General features: G+C 44.2%; 1 protein-coding gene across 3 annotated transcripts in view; it reads right to left on the reverse strand.

The window, feature by feature from the left end:
- NRG3 (neuregulin 3) overlaps nt 1–21493 on the reverse strand; it is a 1055004-nt gene that overhangs the window by 10745 nt on the left and 1022766 nt on the right. For all 3 annotated transcript variants that reach the window (XM_027129706.1, XM_027129707.1, XM_027129705.1), the window contains exon 7: nt 625–752. In XM_027129706.1, coding sequence (XP_026985507.1) covers nt 625–752 — 128 coding nt within the window. The remainder of the gene's footprint in view (nt 1–624; nt 753–21493) is intronic.

Here is a 21493-nt window from a genome sequence, read left to right on the forward strand (position 1 = left end):
TGTATAAACACAGCATGTGACTAGAAGATGAAGAATTTGCTCAGCCTCAGAATGCTGTAAAACTTCTAGAAGATAACTTTATTTTTGGCTTTCTCCCCCAAAGAGCCAATTTTTACAGTCCCACTCCATTGATAATGGAAGATCTAAAAGTCCCACTCCATTGATAATGGAAGATCTAATAAACCAGAGGAGGAGATTTGCCAGGCTTCTTCCCCCTGGAAAGTTTTCTTTGTGTGAGAACCATGTTGGAAGACCTGGAGCATGTCCTGTCAGCTGCCTAGGGAAGCATTAGTCATTAAATTGGCAGACAGTGATAAGGCAGGCTAGGAAAAATCATGTTTTTAATAGTTTTTCAGATTGCAATAGTTTCATTCACTGGCCTGGGTCTGCAGACTTGATGGGTGCTGTTAATAGTACCTTTAGGCTTCCTCTAGGGGCACTGCTGCCTGCTGGTATCTTTGCCTTGCCTGCCAGGAGCTGCTTGAGCATTCACTGCATGGGGAACTACAGGAGAAGCAAGAACGATCATCTCTCCTGAATAATGTTGTCATTCCTCGGCATGTGTTGTCCAGTGTTATACATTGTGTCAACGCACCCATTCCCACCATGATTAGCTACCTGTACCTGTGGTGTTTGACAGATTGGCTTCCTCTGTTGGGAGAAGGGACCTCTGGGAATGACTGGGGGCCGGCAAAACTTGACTCCATCATTTTCTCCAATGCAGTCACGGGATGCCTTTCCGCCTTTGCATACTGTGGGAAATCACATGCACAGAGTTGAGCTGGAGGAGAAGTTATGAGAGCAGGGCCTCTGACACTACAGCTGGGTATCAAAAAGTTACTGGAACTTACCAGTAACTTTTCCACTGGGCCCCTGATCAGGAGAATGACAAAAACACCATTTTCATCCCATTTCTCACACACTGAATATGCTCTCCCCTCTTGCCCCCAGAGCTCTTTGTGATTAGATAAGGTCCATTCAACAGGGTTCTTCACGTTAGAATCCTGTCTAGCTTTTCGTTTCAGTCTTTACCCATGGCACACTATGCCTGAGAGCCAAAATCACACATATTTTTTTATTGGAGTATAGTTGATATACAATATTATATAAGTTAATTCAAGGAATTTTTAATTCAATGCACATTTTACAAAAAAAATTAGTAGATGGACTACTAACAATAGGGATTCAAAAATGCTCATTGATTGAACTTCACAAGTCTCAGATTTATGGAAGGCTTTGATTTAGATTATCTGCCCACTACTCTCCACTGTTTCTTTCAGCCTGATACCAGGTAATTGCCATGTCTAATAAGAAGTGTGTGAACAGTTTACTCTTTATAGTTATTAACCCTTGGTTTCACCTTTGACCCTGAGATATCACAAGGCAGGGGCCTAAAGAAAACCCTATAGCTATGGCATATTGAGAAAAACTTTGCTCCCAGAGAAATATCACATGGCATCTCAATCAGGCAGCAGTTGTCAAGTTTAACACTCCCTGGACACTTGGCACTTGAACAAGCAACAAGGATTATCAAGTTTCTTTTCTAGAAACTCCAATGAAAACTAGGCTGAGAAATGACATTTTTTGAAGGCTAATAACCAAATTAGATTTTGAAATCCAGATATTCACATGTAATATACGAACAAGAATTTCACAGAAAAACAAAGATAGATATGCAGAATACATACAAAAAAGTATATACCTGAACTCATTGTAGAGATGAAAATCAGCATAGAGAACGTTAAATTTCAGGAGTACTTAGTAAAGGCAAAGATTCAAGGAAAATAGAGTTGGTGCTAACTTGTTGGGGGTACACGTTGGCAATGTGTTGCAAAATATTAAATATAGGTACTCTGATGCAGAGTACTGGTACTCTTTGATGTAGACGACTACTTCTAGGGATTTCCATCATTAATTGTAAAAGTTGGAAATGATATAATCAGCAAAGTATGTCAGTGGTACAATTTTTAATAACAAAAGAGAAAGCAAACACAAAAGAGAAGCAACTGGAAACAACAGAAATGGCCACAAATGAATATTATACAGCCACTGAATAAAATCAAAGTATGAAAAGTATGCATAATATGAATCCACATGTGCAAAGATGGAAAATGCAGTAAACAGATGTATATATAAGTGTACGTATGTGTGTATATACAAACATTTAGCTTTGTGTGTGTATGTATATATGTATAGATTTTGTATGTACATATACATAAATGTTTGTGCATGTGTTTGTGTGCGTGTGTGTGTGTGTGCACGCAACCACACGGGATGCAGATGGGAAACAAAAGTAAACTATTAACTAGTTGTTATCCTTGGGAAAAAGTATATTGGTGGGTATGGGCTATGGAGACTAGGAAAATTGTCAAGGTTATGTAACTTTAAGTTCAAAATCTCTAAATTGTTTTCTTTTTAAGTACGTCCAAAACAAGCCACATAGTGTTAGTAATGACCACATCTTGAATCAGAATATGAATTCTACAAAATGGACTTAACAGAAGCTATTTAGGCTTCTTGCAAAATGGAGTGAGTTGACATGGAACAAAAAGAAGACATGGAGATAATTTGGAAAAGGTGGTTGTTTTCAACAGCCCCAAGTTACAAAGATCCAAAAAATGATGGCAATACCTTCACACGTACTTCTTTGTTGACTGTTTATCATAAATCATCCATGGAAAAAGTGAATTGAATCAACATGTTATTGAAATGTAAACAACATCCTGAATTTCTGTTTCTAGACTTCCAGGTTCTATAAAAGATCTACTAGAATTTTTTTTTTTCTCCCAACTTTTAGTAAATTGCTTGAGAAGACAAACTCAGATGGTTGGAAGCCTCAGCTATAGACACAGGCGAGATTATCTGGAGACATCTGTAGCAAACTGGAGGGGGTAACTTCTGTGCTACTTCTGCAGAGGGCTATCAGTGGGTGACATCGGCCAGTGTTTCTAGCACATCCACATTTTCTAGAGAAATTGCCAAATCATTAAGTCAGCAGCCCATTCCTTTTTCAAAAACAATGTATGTCAAAAAGCCTAGTTCAGGGCTTCCCTGGTGGTGCAGTGGTTGAGAGTCCGCCTGCCGATGCAGGGGACGTGGATTCATGCCCCAGGTCTGGGAGGATCCCACATGCCGCGGAGCGGCTGGGCCCCGTGAGCCATGGCCACTGAGCCTGCGCGTCCGGAGCCTGTGCTCCGCAACGGGAGAGGCCACAGCAATGAGAGGCCCGCGTACCGCAAAAAACCCAAAACAAACCAAAAAAAGCCTAGTTCAACTTTGGGGCCATTGGTTCAGAGCCTCTGCTTTGAATGAGACTTTTGATCATGAGAGCTAGAGGGCCTTGTTCAAAATCTGGGATAAAAGTCTTGAATAGAATCAACCTCTTACTTGTTCTGCTTATTCATGGCATTCGTAATAGATATAATGTTCTAACTCTTTTCTTTCAAATGCTTAGATTATTATTATTGTGGTCCATTAACACAAATTTGTCTCCAAAATTTATTATTTTGGATTTTTCTCTCATAGCCTTTTTGAGAATCGTTTTCATTTCAGTGGCTACATTTAATCTGAGATGCAGGTTTAAATTGCTGGTACCCCAATCCAAGGTTAGTTGAGACAAGTGGGAACACAAAAAATCCTAATAATTTGGCAATCCTTCAAACTAATATCCCATACATATTGGTTCAAATGAATTTAGACATAGATTCCAGTTTTCAGATCTGACAAAGAGCTTAGAAATCGTCATTCCTGTCCTTAAAATAAGAGAAAAGCTGAACAAACAAAATCAATGGCTATTCTTACATCCAAATTGTGGTTGCAGGGCAAACCACCCCTCTAAAACCTGGAAAGACAAGTGAATACAGAGAATCAGCCAGGATCACCTTGAGACAGCCTGGGACCTGGGAGCCTTTGCTGCGGTGCCTGCACCTGGACAAACGCCTCCTCCAGCAACAGAATACAAAGAATCTATTCAGGACTAACAATAACCTCGTGCATGCTCAGTTGGGGCAAATTATGAACGACAAGATACAAAACACCAAAAACCCAACTGTCCCTTCTGAGATGCCCGGAGCAAAAGCAGGGTACTGCACATGCGCCCTGCACACAGCATCACCAAGGGGGTGGGCAGACCACCTAAGCCGACCCCTGGACCCACCCCTACCTTCACTCCATACAAGGAACCAGCTCGCCCCAGCTCAGGGAGCGAGCAAGGGAAACTGTTACTTGTTTTCACTCCCTCCTGCTGCAGCACTGAGTCCCAGTAAAGCCTTGCCTGAATTTCTCATCCGGCCTCGTATCAATTTCTATTAAGGAGGCCAAGAATGCTGGTCAGTAACATACTTTGTTGTGACTCTGCCGGGACATTCTTCCATTCCCGGGTGGGGATCTGGGCACCTCCGGGACCACCGACCACCGAATGCAGCTTCCCAGTGGGTGACAGGTGGCCACCTGAACCTCTTGTTTCAGCGTCACCACGTTTGGTAAGTCTGCCTTCCTGGCCCCTGAGGGCCTCAGTACCCTCATTCAGGCGACGCTTTCCCCCTCCCCTTTGCCCTTTTTCCCTCAACACTTTCCCCTTCCCTCTCCTGAAATCTCTCTACTTCTCTCTTTGTCCTCTCCTACTTCTCTGTCTCATCCTCCCGAGACAGTGGACGTCGGGCAGCTACAGCAACACTGTTCTCAGCCTGTGAGACCTGCTCCCTCTGGCCGGCAACAGCTCACCTTGACAAGGTCACAAGCAGAGGTGGGAGAGGCTCGCCTCACACCAAGCAGACCTTGGTCCAGTGGGCCTTCCCTGATGGGAGATACATGAGAGTGACAGAGGTTCAATCCTCCTATCATGTAGTGGCTGGACGTCCGATCCTCCCAATATTCTCACCTTTCTTTTCCTCTGCCAAGAGAAGTCTCATTGGGAACAGGCTGAAGCGGCAGATTTCTATATACCGGTGTATGTGTGGGTGAGAGTCCCGCCTGTGGGCTGGCGACCCGCAGACGATGTACAGCTGGCTGGTTTCGGGGCTTGATCACCTGGTGGGCAGTGGACAGGGTGCTCCCTCCTTCACTGGCCCTTTCTGGAAGTGCACAGGCTGGTGCCTGGATAGACGCCCTCGGGGGGCAGGCTGAAAAGGCAATCTCTTCCTGTCTCTTTTTATTCAGTCTTTTCTGTCCCTCCTCTCCTGTCCTCTCCCTTGGTCCTCATTACCTATACTCCCATCCCCTTCATCCTGGAGACCCCTTGTCTGTCCCTCACTCTGGGGAGGGAATTCTGTGATCCCCTTTGTCGTTACACTAGACCTCGACTCCATCCGGCCCCCAGGATCTCTAGTTGTTAGCTTCCAGATTTATATGTAAGCATTTATATGTAAGCATTTATATTTATATGTAAGCAGATTTATATGTAAACAGGGAATCCCCAGAGATTCTCCTCTGGGTTGCAGTCTTAACAATTGGAGACAGTAAAGAACTAAGCTGATTTTCTTTTGCAACACGGCCCGGTTCCCGTATACCTTGGGTGACCAGGAGAAGTGGCCACGGAATGGATCCCTTAAATTTAACACTATTTTACAACTGGACCTATTTTGTAAGCAGTCTTAAAAATGGGGAGAGGTCCCATATGTGTAGGCCCATACGTGTAGGCTCCAGACTGAGGGATTCCTCTCTTCCTGTGTTGCCCCCAAAAGATTCAGAGCCAGGCGTTCTCACAGACCCCTTCTTTCAACTGCTGACTAGCCATCGGGGTACTAAGCCTCCTTCTCAGGCCCCCCCTTTCTTCTTCCCCTTCACCATCTTCTTCAACTCCCAGACCCCCACCTTTCCCTGTCAAGTCAGAAACTCAAAAATCAGAGCCCCTCGCGTTTCCTCCAATGGGGCTCTGATGAGGTTCAAAGTTAGCCACCACTTTTGCCCCACAAGGCCTTTACCCCCTCTGGGAAGTAGCTAATGGGAATGGAGGGATTACTAGAGTGCATGTCCCCTTCTCGATGGGGGACTTAGGAATCTGTAAGGAGAGGTTTGGCAGGTTCTCAGAGAACCCTGACAATCTGAGCCTGCCTGACAAATTCATCAGGCTGGGGTTAACATTCTCTCTTACCTGGCAGGGCATCATGGTTATTCTGGCCCAGTTGCACCCCAGATGAAAAGGAGCGTATACCAAGAAAGGCCAGGGAGCACACAGATGGCCTACTGGTCACCTATCCACACCGCCAAATGTATCAGGCCGGCGGGGGACGCAATCCCAGAACGTGACCCACACTGGTACAATGAAGATCGTGTAGGCCAGGCTAGGATGAGACATTGTATTACTCATCTATCAGAAGGAATGAAAGGTATATGGTGAAGCCTGTAAATGATAAGATCCCAGAGGTTACACAGGAAAAAAGAGGAAAACCTGGCAGTCTTCCTGAGCCAGGTGACAGAGCCATTCAGGAAGTACACGAATTTAGACCCTGAGTCTGCAGAAGAGAGGACACTGTTGGCCATGCGTTTTATCACCCAGGCCTCTCCTGATATCAGGAGAAAGTAACAAAAGCTTGAGGCTGGGCCGCAAACCCCACGGTCAACCTTGGTAGAGGAGGCCTTCAAGGTCTATAGCAATCAAGACTTAACAGAAAAGGCCAATAAGGATAAGAGGCTGATAAAGAAAACGCAGTTTTTGGCCCCTCTGATCCACCCACCACCTCGAGGGGACCCTAAAAGGCTGCAAAGGCTGGACAGACCACCAAGAAGCCGCCTGGGCACAAACCAGAGGAGAGGCACTGGAAGGGGGAATGTCCTGAGCGCCCTCCTGTGGCACGCCAGAGGGGCGGCCCCAACCCCAGTTCCTTGTGAATCTCTCGGATGAGAGATTCCCACGCACCGTCTGATGGGGCGAGTGCCTGCCTGGCTCCAGATCCTATTCGTTCCATCCTCATCACTCCAGCAGAGCCTCAGGTCACCCTTGACATGGCGGGTAGGAGAACTGAATTCCCTGTAGACACTGGAGCCACCTCCTCTGTTGTGACTAGGCCGGCCCCCTCCCCAACCGTGACTGTACCGTGACGGGAGTTGATGGACAGCCGAAGGTAAGGCGATTTACGTCTCCCCTTGCCTGCAGAGTCGGCCCGTTATCATTACTCCTTTTCGTATACGCCACAATGCCCTGACCCCTTCCTTGAAGAGATTTGCTAAATAAATTAGGAGCTAGTATATTCGTAGTCCAATGAGGTAGAAAATTCAAATAAAGAATGTGCATCTATTAGTAGCCCCAGATGACCCATGTGCTGGTCATCAAAAGATTCCCCAAGACCTCCCCCCAAGAAATTAGAGAACAAGTAGATCCTGCAGTTTGGGATACCTTGGTTCCAAGAAGGGCAAAACATGTTTTCCCAATGAAAATATGATTAAGGCCTAGGGAAAGGACCCTGAAAGAGACAATATCTTTTAAAGCCTGAAGCCCTGATGGGGATCCAATCACCACTCACCGAATTCCTAAAACACGGACACATTAGGCCCTGCTCATCCCCTTGCAACACCCTGATCCTCCCTGTTCAGAAGCCTAACAGGGAGCGTCAGTTTGTGCAAGACTTGCGAGCAGTGAATGAGGCAGTCATCCCTGTTCACCCAATGGTGCCAAACCCATACACCCTCCTCGCCCAAGTATTGGGAAATGCTCAGCATTTCTCTGTTTTAGACCTCAAAGATGCATTTTTCTGTATTCTCCTACATCCAGACTCTCAATACCTTTTTGCCTTTGAATGGAGGGACCCTGACACCCTGGAGGCTACCCAATATACCTGGACAGTGCTTCCGCAGGGTTTTAGGGACAGCCCCCATCTTTTTGGAAATGTGTTAGCAAGGGAACTGAGCCTTGAGAAGGGAACTCTGCTACAATATGTTGATGATTTATTGCTAAGTAGTGAGACCAAACAAGATTCAGATCAATATACTGCTAGGGTCCTAAATTTTCTGGCAAAAAGGGGATATAAAGTGTCTCCAACCAAGGCTCTGATCTCACAGCAACAGGTTTAGTATTTAGGATTTGTTTTGACCCCAGGGGAAAGAGCCCTGGCCATAGATGGAAAAACTGTAATTAGTGCACTACCATCTCCAACCACAAAGAGGCAACTTGGAGGCTTTCTCAGGATGGCTGGGTTCTGTCATATCTGAGTTCCAAATTATGGCCTTATAGCAAAACCCCTACAGGAGGTTCTAAAGTGAGAAGAAAGGGAGCCCCTTCAATGGAATAGGGACCACCAGCAGGCCTCTGAGATTCTAAAGACTGCATTGAGTAGAGCACCAGCCCTTTACCCTATACATTCATGAGAGGTCAGGGATAGCACTAGGAGTCCTGACCCAAAAGCTGGGACTGGATCAGAGACCAATGGCTTACTTTTCAAAACAACTGGATTCAGTGGCCCTGTGATGGCCAAGCTGCCTGCGGGCAGTAGCTGTCACAGCCCTGTTGGTCATTGAGGCTTCCAAGCTCACCCTGAGACAACACCTAGATGTATTAACCCCTCATTAGGTACAGTTTGTACTGGAAGTCACAGGACATCATTGGTTGACTGGAGGAAGGTTAACAAGATATCAGGCCCTCCTAATGGACACCCCCGACATTACCTTTAAAGGTGTGTCAAACCCTGAACCCGGCAACTCTGCACCCAGCGGTTGAGAGTGGAGACTTAGTGTGTTCGTATATAGAGACCATAGAACAGACTTACTCCAGCAGTTCTGATCTTCTAGATGAGCCTCTTGACAGCCCTGAGGTTGAATGGTTTACTGATGGGAGCAGTTTTATAGAAATGGGAACCCGAAAGGCAGGGTATGCCATAGGCAGTCTCGGTGAAGTCACAGAAGCCAAGGCCCTGCCACCCTGGACATACAGGTTCCATGTACTGCATGCTCAGGCTGCCATTTGGAAAGAAAGAGGAATGTTAACCGCTAGAAACTCTCTCATAAAGGTTTAATTCTGGCTCCTTAGAAGGAGTGCAGCTCCCGACCCAGGTGGCAGTGCACTGTAGGGGCCATCAGAGGGATGGAGCTTTCGTGAGCCAAGCAAAGCTGACTGAATAGCAAAACAGGCAGCTCTACTGCAAGAGCCTGAGCAAGTTATGGCCCTAGTGATTGCCCCCCACCCCTGAACTCCCTAGCCTTCCCCAGTATTCCCCACAGGAACAAGAAAATGCTGAGAAATGGGGCTATGAGAAAGGAAGCACAGGCTGGTATAAAAAGGAGAATAAGGTTCTAATCCCTGAGGCCCAACAATGGAAACTCACTAAGAGCTTACATGATGCCACCCACTATGGGAGGGTTGCACTGTGGGACTTGATGCAAAAGGCTTTTTCAGGGAAGGGGATTAAAAGAACAGTAAAACAAGTAACACTTGCCTGTGCTTATGTGTCCGTAATAAACCACAGGCCCATCCAATCCCCCCTTTGTTACTCAGGCCAGTTCAATGCTGAGGGACATACCTGGGGGGAGAACTGGCAGTTAGATTTCACCCAAATGCCCCTGTTGTCAGGATATAAATATCTTCTTGTGTTCATTGATACTTTCACGGGATGGGATGAAGCCTTCTCCACTCGATCTGAAAAGGCTACTGAAGTCTGTAAGTCCCTTTTACAAGAAATAATTCCTCGGTTGGGACTTCCAAAGTCCCTCCAGAGCGATAACGGGCCCTCTTTTATAGCCAGAATCACACAGGGACTCACAATGGCCCTAGGGATAGACTACAAGCTACACACCTCTTGGCACCCCCAGTCTTCAGGGAAGGTAGAGAAAATGAACCATACTTTAAAGAAAACCTTAGCAAAGGTCTGCCAGAGACGCATGAACCCTGGACCCACCTGCTTCCTATTGCACTCCTCAGGGTCCGTGTAGCCCCCAGTTATAATCTGAGGCTCAGCCCATTTGAAATGACCTATGGGAGGCCTTTTCTTTCTACTGACATTCTACTGGATGAGGAAGTGAGTCAGACCCTGAGGTATATTATTATTAATCTAGAACACGTTCAGAAGGCAATCCAGGACTATGCCGGCAAGGCACAGCCAGCTCCCACTAAGTGGAAGGGGCTGTTCCTTCACAAATAAACCCCGGGGACCAAGTTATTAAAACCTGGAAAGAGGGGTCTCCCAAAAAACTATTGCCAAAATAGAAAGGCCCCTATAAAGTAATTTTAGCTGCCCCCCCCCCCCCCCCCCCCCCCCCCCTCAAACTGCAAGGGATATCTACTTGGGTACATCTGCCCACACTAAAGCTTTTACCCCCGCAGGTACAACAGAACAGTACACCTGTGAGCCGGTGGGAAATCTGAGAGACCTATTCAAAAGACAGGAACCATCGACAGATAAGAGGATGCGGCGGGCTGGACTCCTATGTGCCATTCTTGCTATTGTACCCTTGCTTGCATTCTGCCTGTTTGCTCAGACACCCCCACCAGGGAAGCAGCTCCTTTGTCCCTGCTGGGTTTAAGGGAAACACTCCACCACAGAAAAGCTCCTCCTATGGACTCTGTCCGCCTTACTAGTCCCGCTAACTAGGGGATAATGGCAATAAAACTCACTTATCGGGGCTTCCCTGGTGGCGCAGTGGTTGAGAGTCCGCCTGCCGATGCAGGGGACGCGGATTCGTGCCCCGGTCTGGGAGGATCCCACATGCCGCGGAGCGGCTGGGCCCGTGAGCCATGGCCGCTGAGCCTGCGCGTCCGGAGCCTGTGCTCCGCAACGGGAGAGGCCACAACAGTGAGAGGCCCGTGTACCACAAAAAAAATAATAAAAATAAAATATCTACATACATGTGCAGTTGAGGCAAATTATGAATGACAAGATACAAAAACCCAACTGCCACTTCTGAGATGCCCGGAGCAAAAGCAGGGTACTGCGCATGCGCCCTGCACACAGCACCACCAAGGGGGTGGGCACACCACCTAAGCCATCCCTTTGGCCTGACCCCTGGACCCGCCCCTACCCTCACCCCATATAAAGAACCAGCTCGCCCCTTCCCCTCCCCCCTCAGGGAGCGAGCAAGGGAGGCCAAGAACCCTGGTCAGTAACAAGCTTACCTACAGAAGAATCTTCCACAACCATAAACTGGTAGGAATACTTAAGTGGTAATTTAATACGTTTTTGGAATCTGCATGTGGACTAGAGGGAAAGTAACAATTATCTCAGGGCTATAGTCTTAGGGAGTGTTCTCACACTTTCTTGAGTTTAACCTCCTCCAGGACCACACCAGATGCTCACAAAAAAAGAATGAAAAAAAATAAAAAATTGTCTCATGTCTCTGATGAGAAAGTAACCATTTTGAAATGCACGCACAATGTTCTGCATTATAACTGTCGACTTTTTAGTGAAAAGAGACCTCACCAGAGCCTGATCTCCCCTAAGGGAAGAGCATTCCACTCAATAATTGAAGAAGAGACAAATTCTCTGCAGTAGAATTCCAAATAACTTAGGTGGATACTCTACCTTCACAAAGGGTGAGCATAACTCCCCAGTCCTTAAGTGTGGACTACACGTGGTTGCTTCCTTCTAAAGAGAACTTTGTAGAAAGGGATGGGGAAGAAAGAGTAACACCACAATGGAGCTGCCTGACATTACTACCTCAGATGACAAAAGGAATCATCAACAGTGATAAATCATATTGAGAGAATGCACTTTTGATAGGATGTGATGAAACAGGCACTTTACCTGTATTGTCTTTCTTACAAAACCCCATAGTACCAATCTAATCAGAAAAAACATCAAACAAATTCCAGTAGAGGAGCATCCTACAAAATACTTGACCAGGACTCCTAAAAAACTATCAAGGTCATTAAAATAAGGAAAGTCTGACAAACTGTCACAACCAAAAGGAACCAAAGGATATGACAGCTAAATGTGGTGTGGTATCCGCAGGGGATCTTGGAAAAGAAGAAGTAATTAGGTAAAAACTAACGAATTCTGAATAAACCATGGACTTGAGTTAATAACAATGCATCAGTATGAGTTCATTAATTGAACAAATGTCCCATATCAATGTACAATGTTAATAATAGGGGAACCTGGGCACAGCGTATATGGGAACTCTCTGTATTAACTTTGCAACTTTTCTGTACATGTAAAACTGTCCTACAAAATAAAGTTCACTTAAAATATTAAAGCAAGGGGGGGGGACCTTGAAGATGGCAGAAGAGTAAGACGCGGAGATCACCTTCCTCCCCACAGATACACCAGAAATACATCTACACGTGGAACAACTCCTACAGAACACCTACTGAAGGCTGGCAGAAGACCTCAGACCTCCCAAAAGGCAAGAAACTCCCCACGTACCTGGGTAGGGCAAAAGAAAAAAAAGAAAAAACAGACACAAAAGAATAGGGACAGCACCTGCACCAGTGGGAGGGAGCTGTGAAGGAGGAAAGGTTTCCACACACTAGGAAGCCCCTTAGTGGGCGGAGACTGCGGGAGGCAGAGGGGGGAGCTTCGAAGCCTTGGAGGAGAGCACAGCAACAGGTGCGGAGGGCAAAGCGGGGAGATTCCCGCACAGAGGATCGGTGCCGACCGGCACTCACCAGCCCAAGAGGCTCGTCTGCTCACCCACCGGGGCGGGCGGGGCTGCGAGCTGAGACTCTGAGGCTCGGGTTTCGGTTTCGGACAGAGCGCAGGGAGAGGACTGGGGTTGGTGGCTTGAACATAGCCTGAAGGGGTTAGTGCACCACAGCTAGCCGGGAGGGAGTCCGGGGGAAAAGTCTGCACCTGACGAAGAGGCAAGAGACTTTTTCTTCCCTCTGTGTTTCCTGGCGCGTGAGGAGAGGGGTTTAAGAACGCTGCTTAAAGGAACTCCAGAGACGGGCGCGAGCCGCGGCTAAAAGCGCGGACCCCAGAGATGGGCGGGAGACGCTAAGGCTGCTGCTGCCGCCACCAAGGGGCTTGTGTGCGAGCACAGGTCACTCTCCACACCCCTCTTCCGCGGAGCCTGTGCAGCCCGCCACTGCCAGGTTCCCGGGATCCAGGGACAACTTCCCCGGGAGAACACACGGCGGGCCTCAGGCTGGTGCAAAGTCACGCCGGCCTTTGCCGCCGCAGGCCCGCCCCGCACTCCATGCCCCTCCCTCCCCGCCAGCCTGAGTGCGCCAGAGCCCCCGAGTCAGCAGCTCCTTTAACCCCGTCCTGTCTGAGCAAAAAACAGACGCCCTCCAGCGACCTACACGTAGAGGCAGGGCCAAATCCAAAGCTGAGCCCCGGTGAGCTGTGAAAACAAAGAAGAGAAAGGGAAATCTCTCCCAGCAGCCTCAGAAGCAGCGGATTAAAGCTCCACAATCAACTTGATATACCCTGCATCTGTGGAATACCTGAATAGACAACCAATCATCCCAAATTGAGGAGGTGGACTTTGGGAGCAAGATCTATGATTTTTTTCCCTTTTCCTCTTTTTGTGAGTGTGTACGTGTATGCTTCTGTGTGAGATCTTGTCTGTATAGTCTTGCTTCCACCATTTGTCCTAGGGTTCTATCCGTCCATGGTTTTTTTTTTTAATTTTTTCTTAATAATTAATTTTAATAACGTTATTATACTTTACCTTCATTCTTTCTTTCTTTCTTTCCTTCCTTCCCTCCCTCCTTTAGACAACGAATCATCCCAAATTGAGGAGGTGGTCTCTGACAGCAAGATTTATGATTTTTCCCCCTTTACCTCTTTTAGTGAAGGTGTATGTGTATGATTCTGTGTAAGATTTTGTCTGTATAGCTTTGCTTCCAACATTTGTCCTAAGGTTTTATCCGTCCCTTTTGTTTTTTTTCTAAGTAAGAATTTTTTAATTCAATAACTTTATTATACTTTATTTTATTTTTACTGTATCTTCTTTCTTTCTTTTTTCCTTCTTTCCTTCTTTCCCTCCTTCCTCCTTCCCTCCCTTTCTTTCCTTCTTGCCTTTTTCCTTCTTTGCTTCTTTCTTTCTTTCTTCCTTCCTTCCTTCCTTCCTTCCTTCCCTCCTTTCCTTCTTTCTTTCCTCGTACTTCTACTAATTCTCTCTACTTTTTTTCCCTTTTATTCTGAGCCGTGTGGATGAAAGGCTCTTGGTGCTCCAGCCAGGAGTCAGGGCTCTGCCTCTGAGGTAGGAGAGCCAACTTCAGGACACCAGTCAACAAGAGATCTCCCAGCTCCACATAATATCAAATGGCGAAAATCTCCCAGAGACCTCCATCTTAACACCAGCACCCAGCTTCACTCAACGACCAGCAAGCCACAGTGCTGGACAACCTATGCCAAACAACTAGCAAAACAGGAACACAACCCCACCGATTAGCAGAGAGGCTGCCTAAAATCATAATAAGGCCACAGACACCCCAAAACACACCACCAGATGTGAACCTGCCCACTAGAGAGACAAGATCCAGCCTCATCCACCACAACACAGGCACCAGTCCCCTCCACCAGGAAGCCTACACAACCCACTGAACCAACCTAGCCACTGGAGACAGACATCAAAAACAGCGGGAACTACAAACCTGCAGTCTGCAAAAAGGAGACCCCAAACACAGTAAGATAAGCAAAATGAGAAGACAGAAAAACACACAGCAGATAAAGGAGCAAGATAAAAATGCACCAGACCTAACAAATGAAGAGGAAATAGGCAGTCTACCTGAAAAAGAATTCAGAATAATGATAGTAAGGATGATCTGAAATCTTGGAAATAGAATGGACAAAATGCAAGAAACAGTTAACAAGGACCTAGAAGAAATAAAGATGAAACAAGCAACAATGAACAACATAATAAATGAAATTAAAAGTCCTCTAGATGGGATCAATAGCAGAATAACTGAGACAGAAGAACGGATAAGTGACCTGGAAGATAAAATAGTGGAAATAACTACTGCAGAGCAGAATAAAGAAAAAAGAATGAAAAGAACTGAGGACAGTCTCAGAGACCTCTGGGACAACATTAAATGCACCAACATTCAAATTATAGGGGTTCCAGAAGAAGAAGAGAAAAAGAAAGGGACTGAGAAAATATTTGAAGAGATTATAGTTGAAAACTTCCCTAATATGGGAAAGGAAATAGTTAATCAGGTCCAGGAAGCACAGAGAGTCCCATACAGGATAAATCCAAGGAGAAATACGCCAAGACACCTATTAATCAAACTGTCAAAAATTAAATACAAAGAAAGCATATTAAAAGCAGCAAGGGAAAAACAACAAATAACACATAAGGGAATCCCCATAAGGTTAACAGCTGATCTCTCAGCAGAAACCCTACAAGCCAGAAGGGAGTGGCAGGACATACTGAAAGTGTTGAAGGAGAAAAACCTGCAGCCAAGACTACTCTAGCCAGCAAGGATCTCATTCAGATTTGATGGAGAAATTAAAACCTTTACAGACAAGCAAAAGCTGAGAGGGTTCAGCACCACCAAACCAGCTTTACAACAAATGCTAAAGGAACTTCTCTAGACAAGAAACACAAGAGAAGGAAAAGACCTATAATAACGAACCCAAAACAATTTAGAAAATGGGAACAGGAACATACATATCGTTATGTACCTTAAATGTAAATGGACTAAATGCTCCCACCAAAAGACACAGATTGGCTGAATGCATACAAAAAGAAGACCCTTGTATATGCTGTCTACAAGAGACCCACTTCAGACATAGAGACACATACAGACTGAAAGTAAGGGGATGGAAAAAGATATTCCATGCAAATGGAAACCAAAAGAAAGCTGGAGTAGCAATTCTCATATCAGACAAAATAGACTTTAAAATAAGGACTATTAAAAGAGACAAAGAAGGACACTACATAATGATCAAGGGATTGATCCAAGAAGAAGATATAACAATTGTAAATATTTATGCACCCAACATAGGAGCACCTCAATACATAAGGCAAATACTAACAGCCATAAAAGGGGAAATCGACAGTAACACATTCATAGTAGGGGACTCAAACACCCCATTTTCACCCATGGACAGATCATTCAAAATGAAAATAAATAAGGAAACACAAGCTTTAAATGATACATTAAACAAGATGGAGTTAATTGATATTTATAGGACACTCCATCCAAAAACAACAGCATACACGTTTTTCTCAAGTGCTCATGGAACATTCTCCAGGATAGATCATATCTTGGGTCACAAATCAAGCCTTGGTAAATTTAAGAAAATTGAAATTGTATCAAATATCTTTTCTGACCACAACGCCATGAGACTAGATATCAATTACAGGAAAAGATCTGTAAAAAATACAAACACATGGAGGCTAAACAATACACTACTTAATAATGAAGTGATCACTGAAGAAATCAAAGAGGAAATTTAAAAATATCTACAAACAAATGACAATGGAGACACAATGACCCAAAACCTATGGGATGCAGCAAAAGCAGTTCTAAGGGGGAAGTTTATAGCAATACAAGCCCACCTTAAGAAGCAGGAAACATCTCGAAGAAACAACCTAACCTTGCACCTCAAGCAATTAGAGAAAGAAGAACAAAAAAACCCCAAAGCTAGCAGAAGGAAAGAAATCATAAAAATCAGATCAGAAATAAATGAAAAAGAAATGAAGGAAACAATAGCAAAGATCAATAAAACTAAAAGCTGGTTCTTTGAGAAGATAAACAAAATAGATAAACCACTAGCCAGACTCATCAAGGAAAAAAGGGAGAAGACTCAAATCAATAGAATTTGAAATGAAAAAGGAGAGGTAACAACAGACACTGCAGAAATAAAAAAGATCATGAGAGATTACTACAAGCAACTCTATGCCAATAAAATGGACAATCTGAAGAAATGGACAAATTCTTAGAAATGCACAACCTGCCAAGACTGAATCAGGATGAAATAGAAAATATGAACAGACCAATCACAAGCACTGAAATTGAAACTGTGATTAAAAATCTTCCAACAAACAAAAGCCCAGGACCAGATGGCTTCACAGGCGAATTCTATCAAACATTTAGAGAAGAGCTAACACCTATCCTTCTCAAACTCTTCCAAAATATAGAAGAGGGAGGAACACTCCCAAATTCCTTCTACGAGGCCACCATCACCTTGATACCAAAACCAGACAAGGATGTCACAAAAAAGGAAACTACAGGCCAATATCACTGATGAACATAGATGCAAAAATCCTCAACAAAATACTATCAAACAGAATCCAACAGCACATTAAACGGATCATACACCATGATCAAGTGGGGTTTATTCCAGGAATGCAAGGATTCTTAAATATACGCAAATCTGTCAATGTGATAAACCATATTAACAAATTGAACGAGAAAAACCATATGATCATTCTCAATAGATGCAGAGAAGCTTTTGACAAAATTCAACACCCATTTATGATAAAAACCCTGCAGAAAGTAGGCATAGAGGGAACTTTCCTCAACATAATAAAGGCCATATATGACAAGCCCACAGCAAACATCATCCTCAATGGTGAAAAACTGAAAGCATTTCCACTAAGATCAGGAACAAGACAAGGTTGCCCACTCTCACCACTCTTATTCAACATAGTTTTGGAAGTTTTAGCCACAGCAATCAGAGAAGAAAAGGAAATAGAAGGAATCCAAATCGGAAAAGAAGAAGTAAAGCTGTCACCGTTTGCAGATGACATGATCCTATACATACAGAATCCTAAAGATGCTACCAGAAAACTACTAGAGCTAATCAATGAATTTGGCAAAGTGGCAGGATACAAATTAATGCACAGAAATCTCTGGCATTCCTATATACTAATGATGAAAAATGTGAAAGTGAAATCAAGAAAACACTCCCATTTACTATTGCAACAAAAAGAATAAAATATCTAGGAATAAACCTACCTAAGGAGACAAAAGACCTGTATGCAGAAAATTATAAGACACTGATGAAAGAAATTAAAGATGATACAAATAGATGGAGAGATATACCATGTTCTTGGATTGGAAGAATCAACATTGTGAAAATGACTCTACTACCCAAAGCAATCTATAGATTCAATGCAATCCCTATCAAACTACCACTGGCATTTTTCACAGAACTAGAACAAAAAATTTCGCAATTTGTATGGAAACACAAAAGACCCCGAATAGCCAAAGCAATCTTGAGAACAAAAAAAGGAGCTGGAGGAATCAGGCTCCCTGACTTCAGACTATACTACAAAGCTACAATAATCAAGACAGTATGGTACTGGCACAAAAACAGAAATATAGATCAATGGAACAGGATAGAAAGCCCAGAGATAAACCCACGCACATATGGACACCTTATCTTTGATAAAGGTGGCAGGAATGTACAGTGGAGAAAGGACAGCCTCTTCAATAAGTGGTGCTGGGAAAACTGGACAGGTACATGTAAAAGTATGAGATTAGATCACTCCCTAACACCATACAGACCATACACACATACAGAAAAATAAGCTCAAAATGGATTAAAGACCTAAATGTAAGGCCAGAAACTATCAAACTCTTAGAGGAAAACATAGGCAGAACACTCTATGACATAAATCACAGCAAGATCCTTTCTGACCCACCTGCTAGAGTAATGGAAATAAAAACAAAAATAAACAAATGGGACCTAATGAAACTTCAAAGCTTTTGCACAGCAAAGGAAACCATAAACAAGACCAAAAGACAACCCTCAGAATGGGAGAAAATATTTGCAAATGAAGCAACCGACAAAGGATTAATCTCCAAAATTTACAAGCAGCTCATGCAGCTCAATAACAAAAAAACAGACAACCCAATCCAAAGATGGGCAGAAGACCTAAATAGACATTTCTCCAAAGAAGATATACAGACTGCCAACAAACACATGAAAGAATGCTCAACATCATTAATCATTAGAGAAATGCAAATCAAAACTACAATGAGATATCATCTCACACCAGTCAGAATGGCCATCATCAAAAAATCTAGAAACAATAAATGCTGGAGAGGATGTGGAGAAAAGGGAACACTCTTGCACTGCTGGTGGGAATGTGAATTGGTTCAGCCACTATGGAGAACAGTATGGAGGTTCCTTAAAAAGCTACAAATAGAACTACCATATGACCCAGCAATCCCACTACTGGGCATATACCCTGAGAAAACCAAAATTCAAAAAGAGTCATGTACCAAAATGTTCATTGCAGCTCTATTTACAATAGCCCGGAGATGGAAACAACCTAAGTGCCCATCATCGGATGAATGGATAAAGAAGATGTGGCACATATATACAATGGAATATTACTCAGCCATAAAAAGAAACGAAATTGAGCTATTTGTAATGAGGTGGATAGACCTAGAGTCTGTCATACAGAGTGAAGCAAGTCAGAAAGAAAAAGACAAATACCGTATGCTAACACATATATATGGAATTTAAGAAAAAAAAAATGTCATGAAGAACCTAGGGGTAAGGCAGGAATAAAGACGCAGACCTACTAGAGAACGGACTTGAGGTTATGGGGAGGGGGAAGAGTGAGCTGTGACAGGGCGAGAGAGAGTCATGGACATATACACACTAACAAACGTAGTAAGGTAGATAGCTAGTGGGAAGCAGCCGCATGGCACAGGGATATTGGCTGGGTGCTTTCTGACAGCCTGGAGGGGTGGGATAGGGAGGGTGGGAGGGAGGGAGACGCAAGAGGGAAGACAATTGGGAACATATGTATATGTATAACTGATTCACTTTGTTATAAAGCAGAAACTAACACACCATTGTAAAGCAATTATACCCCAATAAAGATGTTAAAAAAAAAATTAAAGCAAAAGATACATACCAAAAATAATAATAAATTAGAGACTAAAGGCAGTATTCAGCTTTCCTTTATTCTCCTGAGTAGCTTAGCTGTAGGCCTTCAAGGTGCAAAACCCACTCAGCAAAACAGTCTGCATAGACTCTCCTTAAAGGCAGCTTAACTGACCAGGACTATAGCCTTTGGACATTTTATAATCTGTGCTAAAAGCATTTATTATGGTTCCTCCCAAAATGTATGCAGTTCCTCCCTGGGAGGAGTTAAGGTCGGCACAATTTTATCTCATCCGTCTGATAGTATCCCCAGTGAAGTTCAAGTGCTCAGGCTAGCTGTATGTCTGGCCCTCCCCCTTAACATTTCTGTACAATGTTACAAGGTACGGCAGTTGATCCATGTTCTTTTCCTGTACTCACACAGATCTTGACATTTTGTGTTTGTCCGTGTTTTGTTAAAACCCCATTTGACGTAATGTCACTTGAATCGTGAATAAGAAGATGGCATAGAGCATTCACTGGTCCTTTCAGCATGAGCTCAGCCGTTCTCCTTTCAAACACCCACATAGACCCTGGTCATACTGTTATTTCATGGGGAAGCATTCATCCCGATTGGCTTCCCTGAAAGCCCTCCTTGTGGAAATGTTCTTGGGTGCCGAGGACACCCACTGTTGTTTGTGCCATCACCTGCCTTGCTGGTGCCCTAAAATCAATAGAACTGTCAGATGAAGCAGGAGCATGTTGGAAGTACAGCAAGGTATGCTGTTTCCAGGTCTGCCCCCTGCAAGCAGCCCGAGTCAGAGAAAGTTAAATGAAAGCCGTGCTGTGTTGGAAAGCAATGTTGACAGAGTTGATAATCACCTGGTCTGGAACCCCAGGCAATAAAGCCAGGAGGGAGGATATTGTAAAATGGTTTTAAGGTTTTCAGTGTCTTGTCTCCGCATTGCTCTCAGCTCACCTATGTCTGTGTCAAAAAGTTCTTTATTGCAGGTCTGATTTGAGGCCAAAAGATCGTGAGACTGAGTGGTTATGTTTTAGAGCGTGGTTTCAGCCGGATCTCTAATACGAGTAATTAAAAACAACTCAACAGTTGTGGTTATTTTAAGAATGTTTGCACCATGTACCAGAGCCGGAAGAACTATAATAACTGCTGTCACACTTTAACACATTCCACTGAAGAGGAATAACAGAGCTAGACACCGTTTCCAGACACCCAGCACAGCAAGCACTCCTCCGGGCTCTCATCCCTCACCCTCCACCACCTCACCTTCACCAGGTGCCCGCTTCAGCCACGGGGAACTGAGCGCGTGTTATCCCCTCTTCTCAGAGAGCTCTTGGCTGTTCCTATTGTCAGGTTATCTCCCAGACCTGCCTCCTGTAAGCTCTACAGCACTGTTCACTATTGGCTGTAGGCCTTGGCGCATTTGTTTGTGGGATTCTTTGATTAATATCTGTCACCTACAGTAATCAGTAAGCTCCTTGAAAGTAGGAACACTGTCATTTTTGGTCATCATGATATCCCTGGTCCTTACTAGATATTTAATACATATTTGAATCAACAGATGAATGTATGAATCTATAGCAAATCCATAAGTTAGAATTTGATATTTAAAACAGGAGATCAGGTTTTAGACTAGAATGATTCAAAATTAACTTTGATTCATGCTTCAAAGAGATGACCTCTTCTGACCAACCCCTATCAAACTATCTGATGAACTTCAACTCACTCTCAAGACTCAGCATAAATGTCACCTGCTTCGGTGTGGGCTTCGCAGATTCCCCCAGCCAATTTTAGATGTCCTTTTCCATTATCTGATAGCAACTTGAATTAA

Source organism: Aethalodelphis obliquidens, unplaced genomic scaffold, assembly GCF_003676395.1.
Source record: "Aethalodelphis obliquidens isolate GAN/ISIS:26980383/991018 unplaced genomic scaffold, ASM367639v1 scaffold37, whole genome shotgun sequence".
In the NCBI taxonomy this organism is placed as follows: Eukaryota; Metazoa; Chordata; class Mammalia; order Artiodactyla; family Delphinidae; genus Aethalodelphis; species Aethalodelphis obliquidens.